This window comes from Homalodisca vitripennis, chromosome 8, assembly GCF_021130785.1.
Source record: "Homalodisca vitripennis isolate AUS2020 chromosome 8, UT_GWSS_2.1, whole genome shotgun sequence".
NCBI lineage: Eukaryota > Metazoa > Arthropoda > Insecta > Hemiptera > Cicadellidae > Homalodisca > Homalodisca vitripennis.
Window position 1 is genome coordinate 64,497,598 of NC_060214.1, and position 21,349 is coordinate 64,518,946.

Consider the following 21,349-nt stretch of genomic DNA (forward strand, 5'->3'; position numbering starts at 1 on the left):
TTTGTGTTTAGCATAATTGTACGTCATTATTTTCTCTCCTACGGACAGATTTACAAAGGTCCAAGGAGGTGTGCCACAACCGCAACATTTAACAAAAAGACATGAGAGTGGGACGCATTCTTACAACATCCTAAGGGATGTGTGTGACTATGCTAACATGATGTGCATGTGTACCGCGTTCCTGTGGAATATAAAGAATCATTGGTGAACAAAATACAATTCTGCAAACTATACAGAATGTTATATAGCTATCATAACTATTTTTTCATGCAGTGAACATGACACGCTTACATTGCTAGATATTTTGTGATAGAGTAATTCCTAAAACACTTATTCTATACAAAATGGTGGCTATTTATGGGTTCATTATTGATCTTATTTCAATAGCCGCCATTTTGTAATAAATAGAGCTTGTTAAGTGTGTTTTGCAGATTATGTTCCATAAAGTACGTCCTTTAAAAGGATATGCATATTGAGCTAGGCCTTCATTTAAATCTTTCAAGACAATGCCCATGGTTCGTCCCCTGATGTAAGCGTGTGGTGACTATTGTATAAAAAAGTATTGAAGATGGCCATATAACATTTCACACACCCTGTATATTGTAGAAGTTGTTTATAGTTAACATTGACTTTACTTGGAGGTGAAACCGCTAAAGAGAACATTCCAAATAAAATGTGCTTTTTGGTTACATGTTTTACTTAATTGATTTGTGTATTTTGCAGGCTATGGATCAGGGTTACTCTTCAAGGGACTGCTGCCTGAAACAGATTTCCTTAGCTATTTTTTAGATTTGCAAATTTAATATTAACTTGTGTTCTAGTCTTTATTTTATCTGTATATAATGTAATTTTAAAGCATTTTCACACAATGTACTACTGTGTATTATTGCTAGGGAATGTGAAGTCAATATTGTTGCTGTTATAGCCTATTAGTTTTATTGAACCAACTTGTTACAAACAACTGTTTTTCTGTTACAATCTTGCTTTTATTCTCTTGGCAGTATTCGTTTCCTATACTGTGCTATATAAGACTGCTTAAATTGTAAATGCAAATAATATTATTTTTAAAGAAATAAAATTATTTATGAGTACTATGATTGCATTTTTTAAAGTCTGAATGAATGATGCTGTAGGAAAACTAAAGTAGAGTTTCTAATCACAAAGTGGTGTTAACCCATTGCTTCCTTAAGAAGGAATGCTAAATATGTGCATTGTATAGCCTCTTCTTCTTCTAAGAGGCAGCCTATTGCCATGTACTAAGCATCTGAGGCTCCAATCTTAACATGGAGCTAATGTTTAAAATAGAAACGTCATATAAACTCATCTCAAATCCATAAATTTTTCACTTCATAAACTTAGATATTATTGATTCAATGGTTGAATTGTTAAAAATATGATTATCTGTTGATAATAATTGTTTATAAATTATAGACTTTCCTAGAAGAAACTAATGAACAAAAAATGAAGCAAAGAATATTTTACGGAATCCAAAAAATAATTTGGAATTATGGGTGATAATATTAATCTAGTACAGTGAAGTACATTGAGTTTGATTTCTTGGAATCCATAATAAGGTTTTGAGCTTGCTTCTCAGGTAATAATTCAAATTAAACACTTTTTATTTTTTTATTTATTTATTTTTATATTTAAATTTACATTGCAATACCCTTGTAGTGCCTAAAAGCATGGTAGGCATCCAGTCCATGCAGGATGGACATCACAAATCCTAGCATCTGAAAAATGCATTATCAAGTTTTTATGGACTGCTCCAGACAGAATACAGGGTCTGTTTAATAATTATCAGGACTGATTTCAAAAATCTAAATTTATTGCAGATATTATTACAATTACTTCATAATCTTCAAAATACATTCCTCCTGCATCAATACACTTAGTTCGGTGCAGCTTTTACTCGTCAAAAGCCTGCTGGAAACAGGTTTCCGGAATACTGGTAAAGTCTCCACACTGAATTTTGCCTCTGTTACAATGGTGTGGACGCTTTCAACTGAAAGGCCTGTCTCCTCACTAATAAGGGTGTGGTTAAATGCCTGTCAGAATCCAAAACTGTTTTCACTGTGGCCACCTGAGCATCTGTCCGAGCGATCGTCGGGGGTCCGATGCTGTGATCGTCTTTGATGAGCTCCCGGACTACCTTAAACGTTTTGTGCCACCCAAAAACTCTTGTGTGGCTTAAGGCATCATCTCCATAAGCCTGTTTAATGGGTTCAAGGGTCTCGGACGCGGATTTCCCGAGTTTAAAGCAAAACTTCACAGCGTAGTATTGCTTGACAGTTTGCTCCATGCTGGCTCAATGACACCATATAAAATCACACATCACAAAAATCCACCTCCTGTTTCTACGTATGCCCGCAGGGGACTGAATTAAAGTGTGCCTGAGTGGTGAGAACCCCTCTACCAAGGCCAATCGCTCGTACCCCCCCTCCACTGCTCCATTGAACCAGTTGGTACAGCGAACCAATCCCAATACTTATTGAACAGACCCTGTATGTGACTTACTATATCTTGGTTATTTGTAAACTCGTCTACAAAACTAAAAATAACATGGCCTATAACATTTTTCATGGCAAATGTTGGAATGGAATCTTGTAAAATTGTCTGAATTTAAATAGAACAAAATTACACATTCAATTATAATCCATTTAAAAACTAGCTACTATAATGTTTTTGCTGTTTAAATACAGTAACGGTTTATTGATACAACTAAAGTCACTTTATAGTAAACAAATTTAGAAATAGGTACCAGAAACAGCAGGTTGTGGAGATTTCATTTTGATTCACTTGTCAAAGTTTATTTTTAGCTCAGTTATGAGCAAACGCAATTGCCTAAACAGTGTTGTCCAGTTCACTTGGTCATTGTCCACTACATGTTTTAGCTTACTTAGAAAGCATTGGGCAATGACATCCCCAAGAAGTAGACAGGAACATAGCCAGGAAAAGATTTTTGGGAGAGGGTTTGGTCAAAACGACATATTTTTCTCTAGTGGACAGATAGTATGGCAAATCCAGTCAATCAATCAATTCTCCATTTTGTTCCTTAAAACGTTCTTGACCCGTTTCAATGTTGAGAACAATCTTTCAATGGTACATGTCAGTAATACTGAATTATTTAAATAATAATAATCATTTGCTAAAAATTATTTGAAAAAATTTAAAATTTGGGGGGGTCTGGACGCCTTGGACTCCCTTGATGGCTACGTCCTTGGCAGTGACGAATTTTGTTCTACAAAGAACATATATGTTACATTTTATATTTATAAGTTGTGTTTTAAACCTACATAGTCAGGAGGGGCCCAATCAAAGCTTGCTGAATGTCTGACCAAATATAGTAAAAGTACCAGAGAACTGTGTACCTGAACATGTGATATTTGCTGAAATAAAAATCAATTTAAAGCTGAAAAAGTGCTCCAATTGGTCAATAATTCATTTGGCAAAGCCTTGATGGTCTCCTTCTGACACTTCTCTTGGCCTTAATGTCATCAAACAAATTGTTTTGTTGTGTACCCATATTTTGACTAAAGCTGTTTCCCCTCCTAAGTAAAAAAAAAAACAATGGTGACTCACATAAGCAGCCATCATGGCTGGATATGCGGCAAATCCGATGGTAACAATGTAGAGAGGGTAGAGGTACATCTTGACGGAGAAGAACATGTAGATGGAAGAGCTCAGGAAAGACACTGCTGCCACTATGTTGTAAAGAGGCTCCTGCAATTCAGAATTCCATATAACAATCCAATTACAAATAATATTTATTTTTACAATACGAATATTATTCATTACAATTTATTAGTATTTCTATTAAGGCAGAACTGTCTATAATTTAAGATGTGTTGGAGTTGGTGTGGTACATGTTTCTTAAGAGCCAGCTGTTGTGAAACGACCTTGAGTTTATCTCCATAAGAACAATGTTAAACCTCATGCACTTTTATACCCTTATTTTTATAGTAGAGTTATGGAAGATGTTTAATTTTTTCAATATAATTAACACGCATTCAAACCTTTTTACTGTTTTTGTAAAACATATAAATTTCCAAATATTTAAACGATAACGTTCTCCAAAGTTAGAAATTTTTCTGTATAACCTATAAAGTTATTGAAAAAACTAAAACGCTTTTGTATCCTTACTAATGACATCTTTAAAACGAGAGACCTCTCACGTGTCTACGATTAAAAATCAGGTTGTAAAAGAGCTTGAGGTTTAGCATTGTTCTTATACGACTAAAATCAAGATGGCCACCAGTACAGCCCATTCTTACAATCTCGCAGTTAAACACATTTTTGTGAAGTCCTATGCTAAAATTCAATCGCCTTGCTCTGCTTTTATCATCACACTGTTTTGTGCTACCACTCAGGGTTTAGACAATCGAAAATGCTTATCCAATCATACTCCAAAGGATAAACCAGTCTCTTACACTCAAATAAAGAGGTATTGCACATCTGATACTTTGAGTTCCAACAGTTTGCAGCTATTCATAAAAAAAATCTGATGATGAAGCCAAACTTATCAATGAATACTATGAAGAGAGTTAAAAGAATCAGTTGCATCTCTCCTTATGGGTAAGTTAGAAGGTAGGGGCCACCAAGATTTATGAGGATTTATGAGGCCGTAAGATTGTCAAGATTTATTAGGAAAAATTTAGGGAACTTATCTCAAGTCATGTCCCCTTGGAAGAGGGGAAAGCCAGCTCTGAACCAGCCTCTCCAGCCAAAGCAAGCAAAGGGTGGCACACCGTTATGTCTAGGCTGGCAAGAACTTTTGACTTTTAGGGAACGAATCCTACCGACTCCAACAGTCATCTTCCACAGTAGAATAGACCTATTGAATTACCCTTGCGCCCCAGAATCTAAACATTTGCGGTTAGTGATGTGCTGCTCCTGGACAGTTGCCCAGATTTAAGTGACACATTGATTTTTGCTGTACCCAGTGTGGGTTCAACTGGAGGATATAAACCAGCTATAAGTGAACCATCTGGGGAATACTAACAAGGTTTAAAAGAGATCTCAATTCAGATTATTAAATACTGTAGAAGTTCCGGTTTTACATAGTTCTGTACTTCTCTGTCAATAAGATCTGAACTTTTGTCTCATCAACACAACTTACAAGGACAGACGACCTGATGAGCCCGAAGGAGTTGAGGGAGAACACGTAACAGACTAGTAGCAGAGAGGTAGTCCAGAGACAACTGGACGTTGTGGTGAGTAGCGAGGGAAAGGCGGGACCTATCACTTGCGAATAACCGAAGCCATAGGTCACAAGCAGACTCTCACAGAGACTCCCGATCATCTGGAAAATTGGAAAATTTAATTCATCTGGACAAGTCAGTACTTTATAGCAGAGGTCATAAAAACTTTTCATTCAAGAGGCATACAGAAAAATCTTAGGAGACAAGTAGGTCAAGTACTTTTACTGAATGACAGTATTGAATATATGTGTGCTAACTACCAAGGGTGGGAGAATAAAGCTAGCTTAGACTTTTGAGCCAATAACTCACACACTATAAGAAACATGTAGAAACAGGAATTCATCAACTAACCTAACAGTCTGGTAGACTTCACTATATAATCTGTACAATACCTTGTACCCTTTACTATGGCTGCAAGCCCTATTTCTCACCATATTGTGGGAAACCAATTACTTGTTCAAATACTGTCAAAAGTTAAATTCCAAGAAGTCGTATATATGCAGGCTTTGAGCAGTTAGCCAGCCCAATATGTAAGAAATACTGTTAGAATTATTATTCAGAAAGAATGTCCATACTAATAATTAAGTCAACCTAGCTAAACCTCACTCACATATTGGAATGCTTTGCTATTGACCGAAAAAGAAATTAATTTTTGCTGATTGGCTGTGGGACAATTGAAATCCTCTCATGAACCAGACCCAATATTATAGCAGTCATGGTTATGAGATTTCTGTTTTATAAAACAAATATATATGTACCACTAGGAACACCTTTCATACTAATTTGATTCAATATGAAGTGTGAAGCTTGAAATACATTGATTTCATTTAAAAGCAAATTCATGTCATTAACTAATTTCATTTATGAACAATAAATTAAAATTGCCTTTATTACGTTAATAATTTCAAAAACATTTTTTAAGAGGTTCTCTTGCTCTTCCATTTACACATTCCCAATGTTCTGTATTCACTCCAGTGAATTGGAGAGTAAGACCACTCTGCAGTGTTCAAAAAGTAAACTATTTATGGCAGAATCCCTTCAAAATGCACACAGAACTAAAGCAATGCTTATTTCAAAACCCTGAAGATCAGAATGCATCGTTACGAGAGACTTTAAGCATCGTCTTCATATACTTTATTTTGATGGAAATAAAGTTAGCTAATGTAACATGAGAACAAATTTATTTGACAGCAAATTGAGCTATTAAAAAACCTTTGTTCTTGATACTATAATATATCAAAATTGAAACTAGATGACTCGTCAATTTCTAATTACCAACAAACACACCACTCACCAGCTGAGCCAATTTCAAGGTCCCAGGAACAGTCTGCAAGAACTGGAGATGAAGGCAGCAACACGATGATGCAGGTCGGCTCCGAGATATTGTCACCGATGGTATTCCACGACTACCCATCCTATGCACACAACACTAGTAATTGTACTATCATTTATATTTCTTGTGGAGGCAAATCCAAGTTCATTTTTTCAGGGAAAGCATTCAGATGATTTATGACACAGCAAATATGTTGGTAAAATCTCTGGGAACTCTTTTAAAATTTAGTGTTAGTAGTCATACAACTTTTCTCAGCAAAATGGGAATAGCACGTGACAGTCACATTTTATATTGGCTTTACTCCACTAAAAAAATAAAACTAATAGAGTAATAAGAATTCCTTCAGTATTTATTAAACAAGATATTTATTTTACAATAATACATAAAAGATTATGTGTGCTAATTTTTATGCTTTAAAACTTCTTAAATATGAATAAAATTGTAACTAAGCAGATTTCCAGTGTTTGATGTTTATTCATTAGGATAAGAAACTGTGAAACCCACTTAATCCTAAAAAAAAACTTTTGCACTTGCTTCTGGAGTGACAGTCAACAGGATATTCAGGATGGGTAAGGGTCATCCTCATTTTGAAACAACAGGATTTCAAGTAATGCATGAGTTCAAAAACTATTACTATTAAAAATGTTAAACATATTTCTGTACTCTTTTACAAACAATAAGGGATTAATATAATTTTAGTAACAATGTTTTCTAATGATCTTTCATACTAAAAGATAAGATAGAAATAGCCTGTCATGTGGTTCGTAACAGGCTTCACTAAGGTCGTATGGATCATTTCAAATCTATAGCTACATATGTCACTATACCATTTGAAATGTTATATGATTGTACTGAGTTTGTTTATTATTAATACTGCAATTTTCTCATTGCTATATTGGTTACCCTTAAGACAAATACAAAATGTTCACTAACACTCAGCCAAATTCCACAGAGTGACATGCACCATTGTCAAAATCGATGTCAAAAATTAGGAAATATAGTAACAAAGCTTCATCAAAATTTCAAGTCTGAGGGTCAATGTTTAAGATCTTTAATGGTCTTTAAACACATATAAAACAGGCTTTGTCAGATTACTAAAATATTTTAAACTAAAATTAAACTCACAATTCAGATTCTACTTACTCAATTTAGCCTACCAGTAAATATATAGATCTATGTTAATTAATAATAACAATAACCAAAAACTAATAGATCTATATAAATCAACAACAATAACTATTGACATATTCAGAATGGATAAAATTTTATAACTCAGCAATATCAAAACTGAATAAATAAATACATTAATATACCAAATTAAACAAAAATAATGTTGTCGTTTCACAATTTACAAATTCATCCACACAATAAGATGTATTAACTTTTAACTAACATTTTAAAACTGTTTGAAATTTGACTAAAGATACAGACCTAGCATTTAATGGTAACTTATTAAACAATTTAATTTTCGTAAAAAGATTATTGCATTTCTCACTTTGTCAGTTTATTCTCAAGAGACTGTGAGGACAGATAGACAGACAGAAATGAAATTTTTCCAGCCCCTCAAAGTGACAGGCTTCACTAATGCTCAGCCCAGAGGCGGATCCAGGGGTGTGGTAGCATGGCCCCCTCTGAGATTTTGAAATAAGGTGTTAAAAAAACAACTTTACAAACTACACTTCAAGTATTAGTAAATTATTTTCTAAACATTTAATTTTAAACTAAATATTTTCTGTCAAAGTAATAATAATAGTAAACTAAAACTCAGGTGGCTCCTTTTGAAAATTAGGACTCGATCCACCCTTGGCTCAGCCGATAATAAATCGAAGTCTTGGAATAACAATGAATACACGTCTTTTAAATGCAGACAAATATTTCAAAATTTTGGGAGAATCCTTTCCCCTGGTGAAAAACCCACCTTAAAATAAAGAGAATTTTAATGGACAATAAAGGGTACAACAGAACAGAACCCTTACTTTTTAAGTCTTTTGTATGACAAATGTTTACTATATTGGTTTTGCATACTCCCAATGACTGAACAATAGAAAACTTTTCTAATTCATAGTACAGAATTGTAACAAAAATAGATTTCTCTAACTCAGTTTAAATGACTTTTTCTGTCATTGTTCTGTGCTCACCTGATTATCTGGTCAACACCTACCATGCTTTCTACAATAATTAGTATTAACTAACTAACACACAGCAAAGGTAACTAACACTAGAGCAACTGAGGTCAGTTTCTATCAATGCTATTAGAACTAAACTGAAGGCTCTCTAATAGTTAATGTTTGGTAATGACATGTTCAGACAAGATAAAGATAACAAGCCCCATAACCTGGCCAATTAATGAGTAGAGTAGACATTATTTCCATCACTCTTCCTACATTATTCAGTTTATGAATAGCCTAAACACAACCAGAATGGATCATTCATAAATTTAAAATAAATAGTACAGAAAATACCACACATTTTCTTCATTGGCATTTCGCTATCTCCACACTAACAAGATCTGACAAGTCTTATTTTAGAGCACCATTTGAATCCCTATGGTCTCAGTTGTATTTTTATAACAAATCAAAATTAAATCTTGAAACTCAACAATTATGTATCCATGTGTAATAGTTTATTTATCACCAAGCATAAGTTCTTAAAATAATTACATTTTTAGCCTTTTTATTAATATTAATGAACTTTAACTCGAAAAAATTTTACTACATGAACATCATGTCTTGTTCAGATAAAAAATTGTTAAATTTTAAAAATGTAAAAACAAAAAGTATTTTAGAGACATATAAAATGAATAACTGGACTTGCAACCCGAATTTCGTCCTAATGTTCATAAGTATTTACCTATATTTGTAGATTTTAAGTGGTTTTGATAGTTAAATATCTATTACGTATTTAGTTTAACGCTGTGACACGTGTTCAACAATTCTCCAACACTGATGAAGGAACAATGTAGACTCTAGATGCAGTCTGCACTGGACTCCTGGAGTATTGTAGATAAGGAGCCTTTCCTATCATTGTTTTCCTTTCCCCTAATAATTTCCTTTCTTCTATGTATATTGCTAGTAATGTTAAAAAATAAAAAAATAAATATAATTTTATCTCCTCACAACCATGTTAGACGAGCCCCGTACCACCAAGTATACTCTATTCTTATTCGTTGTCTCCTTCATATATTATTTTCGTTTAATTGCCTTATAAATTGATGTGGAATGGTTTACGCTTCAACGTAGATGTCACTGATTCGAAATATTGTAGATCTATTTTTGGCCACAGTAAGACAGACATGTTTTATTTTTACTCCTTCATTGAATGATTTGTTTCTTTACAATAGTATTAGGCAGTAAAGAATGTATTTATTAAAAAAAAAAATTTTAAACATATTTGTTTACTCGACATGATAAGCTATGTATCAGTATGCACAATCACAATCCATAGAAAATTAAATGAATTGCATTGAAATTATTTTTGCCTAAGAAGGAGCCAATATCAGCTGGTGAAAATGCTACTACTCATTGACCTTTAACACCAAAAAAATGTGTTTTTTGATAAATATAATACAAACTATTAAAAAAAGTTAAATTGTTAATGTTTTAAGACAGCTAATATTTTCCCAAGTGGACAGAAAGTAAGACCTCATTTTGGTCCTTACAGTTCTTGACCCGTATCTGTGTTGAGAACGATCTTTCAGCAGTACATGTCAGTAACACTGAATTATTTAAATAATAATAATAATCGTTTGCTAAAAAAGTAACTGAAACAATTAACAAATTGTGGGGGAGGGATCCACCCCTTGGACGTCCTTGAATACAATATATTTAGAAAATATAAGGCTACATTTGGCTAGAAAAGCTTGGTTTGTCTAGTAGCTGTTATAAAACATTTATTCTGATACATACATATTAGACTAACTATACTATTATTATTATTATACATTTAATATATAATATAGGCTATAACAGCAATTCTGAATAGCAGCAAATATCCTCGCAAGTTTTTAATAAGTTTAAAACAGGTTTTAAATCTACGTTAACCCAATTATTATTGAGGACGGTGTTTCTTCCCATTGATTAACTCAATCCGTGTCAGATTTCAAACGCTGCACCAATCGGAAATTGAAATGGAGCTTAACAAAAAAAATGCACTAATTGTGGAAATTAATTATTTTGTAGCAGTAGAATAGGAAAAAAATACACAGTATTGAATATCATGAGCGGAAGTCCCGACACAAAGTGTGGTTCAGCACAGGATGTTCAAATGTCGTCTCCTTTGTTATCATCATATCATATCTTTATAGTAACTTAGACTGTGTTATAACTAAGCTAGGACAATGACATCCCCACCATTATATATCTGTTAAACATCGTCCGTTACACTGAGACGGCTCTATTTTTAACCCAAATATTTCGTAATTTATCTTCACAGTAAAATACAGCATTCCGAGTTCGGGGAACTGTAACAACATGTAGCGATTATACAGGCAATGCTATCTGCTAAAATGTTAATCTTTTGAAACTTTAAAAATCACGTTTCTTGGAATTCGGCTTCAGTCTTTTTCATCGTATCAATTGAAATAGAACTTTGCAACGGAAATTTGTAAAGTATTTTTTGCGGAAAATGTTATTTTTATGTATGAGTTTAATATTAAAGGAAAGAAACGTTGAAAGGATATTTCTATTAGATCGTTGTGCCAATTTTACTTAAAAATAATACATCTATTCAGCAGACTATCTGTATGAAGGTTAAAGTAACACATTATCAAAGAATGGTTCAATCGTGAATATCGTTGAATCAAAACCTAAAATGGTAAAATGGTGTAAAGCCGTTTTGGAAATTTAGTAGCTTTTTTATTAAAAAATAGTACAAAAAATAAAAATACTCGATATTTTTAGTAGACTGTGGCAGATCTTACGAACACCAGCCTATCCGCGAGATCTTTATCAGTACAGTAACACTTAAAACGTAGTGACGGCGGGATGTTGTTGGAGAGTGAACACGATTTTAAAAGTACAATAAATATAGCTAATAACTTAAACGTTTAGCATTAAAAATGCCTATAAAATAATATTTAATTTTTTACTCACGTAGACTACCTACATATATTGTGAAAGTCCGTGCACTTATAGTGTATGTTGACGTATCGATGCTCAAAATCGACCAATGGATCTTGGGTTAGGCAGACACAGACAAGACACGCTCACAGTAGGTAGTTCCACACCGTCCCTGTCAAGATATTGTGGGGTGACTGAAGGAAGACAGGAAGTCACTCTTTCAAATCTATTTCGGAAACCGCCGCCGCGACCCCATGCGGGGCAGTGCCGGTGCTTCCATTGTCATTTTAGTCTCTTTATACTCCATTGCAGAAGTGCAGATATTTGTAGAACAGTCTTTGACTCAGCAATAGTTAATTAAGAGCAAAGTTTACGTCATGGATTTTGACACATCTAAGTGGTGTAATACTCTAGTTGTAGTTTGGAGGCCTAAACGAAAATTCTAACATAATTGATGATATGAAGTTGGCCCTAAGTAGACCGCCATGTCACAAAACACAAATTAAAAATATTATAGTGTTGCTTTTATTTTATTTTCATTGCTACGAATCTTGGAACATCGTGGCCAAAGATTTTGTGTGATAGGTTAATTTCCTTACCAAATTGAAGTTAATTGTAAAAAAAATCAATATAATAGCGTAACATTGTTTTAACTGCGTAACAATGTCAAAACATTAAGTCTATAGTGAAGTGAATTTGCCTTGTTTATTCAAACCTGCCACTGTATCGCAATTGTATAAATTCAAATGCTGTCTGGTTGAGATTATGACCAGAGATTTTTTATAGGTTATTTTAAGTTCTTTATCAAATGAACGTCAATTGTAAAAAAAAGATTAATATAATAATGTGACATTGTTTTAACTGCATAATAATTAAGTATGTAGTGAAGTAAATTAGTCCTGTTTATTCGAAACTGCCACTATATCACAATTTTATAAATTCAAATGTTGAAACTAGTAGTTGCTTTTATATTTAGTCAAAGCTAGTCACTACTGAAATATAGTCAATTATAATAGTGGAAGTACACTGGTAGGCTATATAAGATAAATATGATATATTTATCCACTCATTGCTGGTAACCATATTGTTCGTCCAAGAAGAAAATTTAACAGTATTGAAGGACCTAACAGAATGTAAAAAAATAAGTAGCATACTGACTCTAAAGACAATCAAATCAATAGACCGTAGACCAAGAGGAAGCTATATACAAAGTTCCAAGTATCTGGGTCCTTTCTATCAATAGCTACTGCACATATACTGTAGGTAGACTGATGGACTGCCCTTTAACCTTTGATCTCAAAATCAATAGAGTTCCTTCTTGAACTAATAGGAACGCTTAGGCTACAGAGGTCCAAGTCTATAGAATCTTTCTTTAAAGTGAATTATTCTCCTTTTGTCTTTTGTTTAACCATTGACTGTCAAGAGTCAGATTGTATACAGTTATTTATGTGTAATTCATAAATTAAATTATATTTAGTAGATAGCCTCATTATAGAGTTACATAAAGTTCTGATTTTCGAAATTAACAACAGTTTACTATTTTGAAATTTATTACTCTTTACTATTTTCAGATCATTCAGGTTGGCATTGTGCACTTGTTCTAGTTAAAATGTCGGACTTAATCTTTAATACTTTAAATGTTTGAAATAAATTTAATTCTATTTAACTTGTTTAATGTTGTGATCTGTGTCAAGTTACTAGAGTGTCTTGTGAAGTAGATTGTCTTGAATAGTTTATATAATGTATTCAGTTTATATATATACTAGTAATATATCATCAGTTAAAAGTACAATTTCAGTACAAAATTTATATGTACTTAAGCTAATTTGCAAGTATTTTATTCTCAGTTTTAAAAATCAAAATTTTAAAATTACTTCTCGAAGTGAAAATAATGTACAAATTAATTGTTGAATGTTAATTCTAGTTTTTAAATATATTTGAATGGTAATTATAGTTTGACAAGAAGAATCTTTGAATAATCAGTTTATGGTTCAAGGGATCTCACCAAGAATGTTGGCATTGAAGAAGTGTTTTTAATCTAAATCTCTTTATATTGTTTTCCTATACACCCAATTAATCTTTAAAAATTAAAAAAAGTTATAGATTTTAGATATCTAAGTGACAGTCCCTACACTACGTAACGCTCCACGCAACGACGTAGCCAGCGAGGGGGTCCAAGGGGCTAGACTCCTCCGAATTTTCAATTTTACCAATTACTTTTCTTAGTAAACGATTATTATTATTTAAATAATTCAGTATTACCGATATGTACTGCTGAAATATCAACATTGAAACGGGTCAAGAACTTTTTAAGGAACAAAATGGGAATAAGCTATTGACTGCCTGACTTTCTGTCCACAACGGGAAAATATCAGTTTCTCCAGAGCAAGTGCCAGATACAATGGCGCAGAAGTCAAGTCACTCTTTTACATATTATCATTTCTCAATTTTGATTTGTACTGTGTTTTTCAGACAATAAAAACATATTTTTTTGTAATTACATTACTGTAATACACAAGTCAAATCAATTTCAGTTATTAATCCTACACAGCCTACTAAAGCAGTGCCTCCACAATTATGAACATCAGTGATCAATACAACAGATTCAAAGACATATAATCTTTGTGCAAAATTCACTATTTTGATTCTTAAATTTGAAAGTTTAAAAAATTAAAATGTTTCTGCGGAAGGTCCCACAATTTCGGGAGGTTGAGGCATCGTTAAGTAACTATCAACAATTAATTGCTTGAATTCATTCAACAAATTTGCTTAATTCTCCAAGAGATTTTAAAGTTAGTATTATACTCTCCCCATCCCCGATAAAAGCAAACAGAATACTTTGGAGAGGATAAAACTGTGCAACATTGTGGTGTGAGTAAACATTGCCTCTTTCATACACTGACATACGCAAGTTGGCAAAAAAAGAATGATTCAGCGGTTCATCATGTCCAGGAGACAGGAAGTGGGGGCTGTATGTTTGGTTACGTGACCAGAACACCGTGTGACAATCAGATGCTTAATCATTTGTCAATGCATGTGCATTACAGTTAACTGTGATTGAGTTGGGTGTAACAAACAACAGTAAAGCACAGTGAGTGCCGTGCCGAGTGATGGTGCAGTGATTGTCTTGATACGTCATACTTGCATTTAGATTTTAGTTAAAGATACTCAGGGAAAACGCTTTTAATTGTTGACTTTTAATTTTAAAAATGCACAAACCTAGAAGAAACAGCAACAGTTCAAAGCGCAGAAAAAACTGTTGCGAAACTGTTTTGTTTCTACAGTTGTGAAATGTGTTTTATATTAATAAATCACGTTTTACTTGGAGTTTAAAATTGTCTTTATTACATTGTAATTTTTAGAATAGTATTAATTGCTGGTGGTGTTACGTAATTGTTGAGAGAGGTTAGTATTATCGATACAAGTTCGTCTGCAAACGTCCGATTTTAGCGTAGCGTGATTAAGAGAGCTCTTAAAATACTTTTAAATGTAATAATTTTATGTAGCTAGTTCAAAAAAAGTGTCAGTTGTTTTAGAGAAATGTCATCTGTCAGCGTAGAAGAAATTTGTAAAGTAGACATTTACAGACTGATAAATAAAGATATTTTAATTTATGGACAAGTAACAAAAGGTCCACTAGTATTTCTGGGCCTGTAAAAATATACAATTTGTCAGTAGATAGCAAGGACAAACGCCATAGTTCATTGTTATCTTTCGCCATAACAGAAGAGTTACAAAATTGGCTTCATAATTTAAACACTAACTGTGTTTTCTGATAAAAAAAAATAAATGGATTTGGGATGAAACGAGGAAAACATCTGTAATCAAGTAATTCTTTAATATTCAGCTTATTTTCAGACTACACTTTAAAAATTATAAAAATAGGTCACTTAGAAATAAATAAATGGTCTGAACAGTTTTTATGGTTAAAAGTATTTGTTATAATATGTAGACTTAGAATCTGGGAATAATTTCTTTAAATATTAGGAGTTAAGGGATATCCAGGATGGTAGCATCTAGGCATGCGTGTAGATGAAGAGTGGAAAACGTGAAAAGGGAAAGTAATAAACAAAATAACAGACCATTGTGTATTTTCTTTAGTTTAAAACTTATATAACAATATTTCCGAAGCTCATGATTACTTATTAAATTATAATTATTTTAGATAGCCCAGGAACGATTACAATGACTAAAAATAAAAATAGGGTTTGTATCCCACTGTCAATAAATAATCCAAGTTCATGTTCCAATTAATCTCAATTTGCAATACCCGGTCAACAGGTATTTGTGGTTGCTGACACTGGCTAGCAAGGGTAACTGCCGGTAATATGCAAAAGATAGGCACTTAACCTTGTCCGGTTGACATCAAAGTTTCAGCCAGTACAAATAATAATATAATACTTCTTTGTAACAAGTTTTATTAAGAAATATAAATTTTTAATGCTCGGTCAACAGGTTATGTCTGTTGTTGACTCTGGTCACCAAACGCAATGGCCGGTAATATACATAAATAGACACAACCTTGTCCGATCGACTTCAAATTTATAGGTGTCATAGAGAACGGTGTAATAGCCTACCTCTTCGTTCCAAGTTTCATTACGATATCTCAATCTTTATTACCCGTCAATATGTTATTGTCGGTTGTTGACCCGGGTCAACAAAATCAAACTTTTAGAACAATGCTAAACGTCAAATAAGTTTAAGTCCTTTTTTAAAATTATGGAGATGTTTCGTTTTAAAGTTATGATCCATATGCATTCCAAAATTTTTTATATTTTATTTCAATGTTTGTACTTTTTGAGTATTCAAATTAAAAATACAATAAGAGTTTGATATATATGTTGTATGAACAACCCATAAAAATATTGAATAATCAGAACTTGATTTGGATGCATATTAAATACAAGGGTCAAGGCAAATATTTCCAGGTATTTTCTTTTAGACTCATAGATTAAACGAGTGCTCTTGTATCTACACTGGGAGAGGATGTCAATAGAATGGAAGGAGGCAATACGTCTCTGTTTAAACCACACAGGCTATTTAGTAATATGTCAGCATGAGATACACAAATCTGTAGAGCAATACATTATCAGATTTTTGATGCGGCAGTTGAATCTAAATTTGTCACACACAATTTTGCAGTGGCTTTGTCAGTGAAGTGACAGCCAAGCATCTGACCACGGAAATCAAGGCCCATTTTTCTACAGTCAATGTTCTTCTTACGTGTTTTGGCATTGCAGAGCGTACTGCCCATTGATTTTCTCCATGAACGGTGTATAATTAATGCTGTGAACTAATAGATATCGTACAACTGGCCTATCAGCAAAAAAGGCTTGATATGCCCATTAAAAGTACAATTCTGCTCAATGACAGACTAAACACAGCTGCATTGAATTAAAAAAATTAAAACAAATTCTTGGGGAATTATTTTACGCCCAACAGTTATGATATCTACCTGTGTGACTTACACATGCTTGGGTCACACAATAAAAATTGGAAGATAACTATTGTGACGACGATAGAGGTGGAAACGTTTGTGCCAAATTGCACCCATAAACAGCTCCAAGCTTTGAGAACGACATTAAAAACTTCCAATTTGCTGGAAAAATGTTTTAATAAAAGATGAGATATGGTATAAAAATAAGATGTGTATTAACTATGTAACCAATACTCCAAATTTGATGACACTCTTGTAATGTTTAAAATGACTCCATTAATTCAAGAATAAAATCTAAGGAACAGAAATGTTTCAGGTTAAATGTTTTTTTTTGGGGGGGGGGGGAGCCAGAATAGCTGACTCTTAAGTGTACATTCCAGCTGACCCTCTCATCCCTCTATCACCGCAATCGCTCAGGGAAAAGTTTTTTTATTTACAACGGTCATTCAGAAAATAAGTTGTTTTAATAAATAAATTTACACACTTTTACAGCTTTTTATTACACAACAGTTTAAATATAATTTGCAAATTATGCATATACTTTTCAGCTCTTTTCATATATATAGGTACAAGCTTTTTAATCCCCATTGAATAAATTATGCCACCACTACAAGTAAACAATCCTTGACAGTGGCGATTCAAGGATGGGATTTAGCAGCAATGAGGTCTAACTCCATTCTGTTAACTGTCTATTTTATACAGCAATAACATAAAAACCCCATAGTCTCTCTCTCATATACTTTAGTTTTTGATAATAGTGAAAAAGGTGGTGAAAGATCTGAGATTCTAACCTACATTCTTACTATAGGTTCTTACAATTGATGTGGTCATTAATGGTTATTGACGGTTGGCCACTTTGCTTTTCATCGTTAACATTAGTTGTCTTTTACAATAGGCACCATTTTTAATCAGATCAGAGACGATCGGATACATCAGCAACTTACTTTCCAAGCACCTTCATATATAAAACATAGAATATGTAAAAGGGATAAAGGAAAACAACAACCATCAGTACTGATTTACAGTGTATTATTTATAAGTGTATTAACAAATTTAAGTACATAATACATTTTAGGTATATCACAAACACAAATAATAACAAATTGCACTTTTGTGTTGTTCTGGCAGTCTTAGGAACTCCTTACTTCAATTACGTTCCAGTTAGTGGTTTGCACTTGTAATAGATTAAGTATGTAAGCTTTGAGGTAATTAACTAAACCTCTTTCCTAAGCATACACTATAAAATGTACAATTATTTATAACTTAACCTTTTATAACCAAAGAAAATTATATATCTGTACTAAAAAGTCTCTATAAAATATACATGCAAAACATAATCAATAAAAAAGAAAAATTTTAAAGAAAATCAATAACTAACCAATACATTAAGAAGCTACATTTACATTAAAATAACATAAATAGATATAAAAACGTATCCAATGAAATTAAAGGGCACACCTCAAAACATCTACCTAATTGTATTTCAAACTTGAAAAAAAAAACTTAAGATTTACAAAAGGAAATTTCTACACAATACTGAACAGGATACTTTTATAATCCATTCGGTAAGTACCTGTCTGAAGTGAAGCTCTGTCCACTCCAGATACGTATGACCATAATTTCCTTCATATGTACATGACCATATGGATAAACCAAAATATTAGCGACTATGTCTGTAGTCAACCTTTTGAATTACATTTTTTACCCTACAATGAAGTTTAGTTTCTATTCCAGTTTAGAATCAGTTGAAATTATGAAAAATTCCTTTAGAGGTGGAGTTAGAACTTAAGAATTCCGGTAGGCAAAGAAACTACAATTCATTATGTGTTGGAAATGACAATGACCTGTTTTATTTTGATCTGTGACGAGTGATGATATGAATAGCAGGGAAACAGTGAAATAAATAACGGTACGTAGTTCACTGTATTGTCACTAGATGTTGTGGGCATGTTGATTGCATTACATTGTGATGTATGTTTGATTGCAGCAGCTCCTTGCTTCAAGATTTCCCAAACAAAAAAAACTGGTATTTACCTAAATTTGTATTCACGTAAAGAAATCAAAAAGATGATTTTTTTTACTATTTTTAACATAAAAATAAAAATGTATTTTTTGTAAGTTTGTAATTGACCAATATATAAAGTATTTAATAACAAAAAAGTGCTTATTTCTTTATTCTTAATGAGCCTTTAAGGAGATTGTTTTTGTATTATTCAAGAACAATGCCTAAAACTAGGATATAATATATACCACAGTGCTTTATAAATCAATGTTAAAAAGCTCAAAGAGGTGATACGTCTATCAATGACTAGCTAAAATAGCAACTACCCTAATGAAAGCTGCTTAGTTTATGTAATATTGACACTTTAAAAAAATAACAAATACCGTCTCTCTAGGTTAATATTTCACGCTCTACTGCTACAAAAATAAAATTTTTTAAATTATTTTTTAACTAAAATGAATTCATAATATTAGCTTACTAGATGTAAAACAAAATCAGTTAATTACCATTCTATTTTCTTGTAAGACTGAAAATAATTTAAGTTTTATGGACTTTGTCTATTTGTTTCATTTTTTATGTTTGAAATAACCAGTCAAATTGGACATCACATCTTCAGTGTGCAGAAGAGCTTTACTTCAAACACTCACTGAATGGATTGTAGATCATAAAATAAACACAAATTTCTTAATCTAACAATAACTTAAAGTTAATGACTTTTTTACAAGGTTCGTTTCTTGTAAAATAGAAACATCCGTTTAAACAGCTTTCTGCACATCTACAAGTTTGATCTAAAAGACAACACAAATTCTTAATTGGAATCTGTCTTTTCTGTGCATGCAATGTTAATTATATCACATTAATCACAATAACACACTAAAAGCTCTCGTACCCAATCATATATGCCTTAGTATCAACCAAGTTAATGAACAAAATATATGAAAACATAAATTAAGCAAGTCCCCACGCAAACAAAATATTCCGTAAATTTATTAAACCAACAACAACCCAATACATTCAACACTCCCTTAGAGTAGTACTCAATACCAACTTACACTAATGCTTTTAATATAGTAATAAAAAGATTTATTGCACTTAAGAAACTAATTTTTACAAACTAAGAGAACGTACACCATCTGCAGCACATAGGGATACCATGGTCAGGTTCATTATTGGTCGTTTGTAAATGTAACCACAATTAACTGGTTATAACACTTATGATATAGAACAATTAATCAAAACAGATAGTAGCTAATGTACATCGAACACAAAGTAATATTAACCCTCCGAGTGGCACATGCTAAATACATGTCCATTGTATAAACATTTAATTTATACTTGCCGTACGTAGTGGTGTTACTCAAACCGTACGATACCATGTCACTCTCTAAGGATTCGTAGTGTGTTCATTACAGTAGATAGTCTTATATCTATGAAAAAGGCTTAATATGTTGAAATGTTTACCCTGGAAAAAAACAAAAGTGGTAAAATAAAAGCCAAATCACTTGATGTATGGAGTACCTCAAGGTCTAATTACAGTTCCGTTTTTATTTTTCAAAGTATGCAGTGAGTTTACTTTTCACAACTCATATTTGAATTTACTTTACATTTATGGGGATATAATAATTGTAAATTCAATGATAACGTTCACAACGACATGTACCCCATCGGATACACATGATCTTTCACAACTGCTGTTGTGTATCTAACCGGTTACACACCGGACCTTCGTATAGTGCGTTTTTATTGTATGCCTGCTTTGGTGGTTTGTTAAATTTGATCTCGCACTTAAATAAATAACTCAGACTACTGTGTAGTACCTCGTTGGACACACATTTGCTCAATTGTTTACATAGCCCTTGAGGTACACAGAAAAACATTGAAAAATCTTATTACAAAAACATTTTGTTTTGTGCAAAATTTTTAAGTTTACACACTTTTCTTGTTATAATTAGCCATTTCAAGTAAGAAAATCGATTATTGTTTTTTGCCATTAATATTCAAAAATTCAATGGTATAGAAAAAAAGTGCGGAAATTATCCGTTAGCGTGAACATGTTAACCCTTTACTTAGCAATTATGTACCTATTTAGATGCATCATCCTGGCTGTTATTACTTCCAGCATAGTAACACATATTCACTATATACTGCCAAGTAGAGAGTTAAATACATTCCAAAGTATTAAAAAACTTTGATTGAAAAAATGTGAAATTTAGGTGTACAAAAAAACTACATATTAGCCTTGAAGCTATAGAATACATTGAAATTTAATTAAAAAAGACCATGCTTTTAGTACGACATCAATCAATAAGAAAATTTTCA

The 21,349-nt window shown here is 32.5% G+C and overlaps 2 protein-coding genes across 5 annotated transcripts in view; one reads left to right on the forward strand and one right to left on the reverse strand.

The window, feature by feature from the left end:
- Positions 1-1,091, forward strand: part of LOC124367633 (protein KIAA0100-like) — a 103,924-nt gene extending 102,833 nt beyond the window's left edge. The window contains exon 41 of the mRNA XM_046824607.1: positions 724-1,091. The gene's annotated coding sequence lies outside the window, so the exon portion shown is untranslated. The remainder of the gene's footprint in view (positions 1-723) is intronic.
- Positions 1,092-1,617: 526 nt separating this feature from the next.
- Positions 1,618-11,803, reverse strand: LOC124367634 (protein singles bar). Of its 4 annotated transcripts, none has more exons than XM_046824610.1 (5): positions 11,638-11,803; positions 6,496-6,616; positions 5,120-5,302; positions 3,583-3,723; positions 1,618-1,733 (listed from the first exon to the last, which is right to left on the reverse strand). In XM_046824610.1, coding segments are annotated over exons 1-5 (528 nt in total). In that variant the 5' UTR covers positions 11,640-11,803; the 3' UTR covers positions 1,618-1,652. The 4 variants fall into 4 exon arrangements, with proteins under 4 accessions (XP_046680566.1, XP_046680567.1, XP_046680568.1 ...); XM_046824611.1 differs by having other exon boundaries at positions 11,625-11,803; XM_046824612.1 differs by lacking the exon at positions 11,638-11,803 and adding an exon at positions 9,385-9,460.
- Between the last annotated feature and the right edge of the window lie 9,546 nt (positions 11,804-21,349).

What these genes read in the sequence shown, in the direction of transcription:
- LOC124367634 (XM_046824608.1), bottom strand. Translation starts at nt 8,698, where the DNA reads ATGGTAGGTGTTGACCAGATAATCAG. An exon ending in CCTTGAAATTGGCTCAGCTG is followed by an intron (nt 5,303 to 6,495) that starts GTGAGTGGTGTG and finishes CCAATTTTCCAG; the next exon opens with ATGATCGGGAGTCTCTGTGA. An exon ending in CAGCCATGATGGCTGCTTAT is followed by an intron (nt 1,734 to 3,582) that starts GTGAGTCACCAT and finishes TGCATTTTTCAG; the next exon opens with ATGCTAGGATTTGTGATGTC.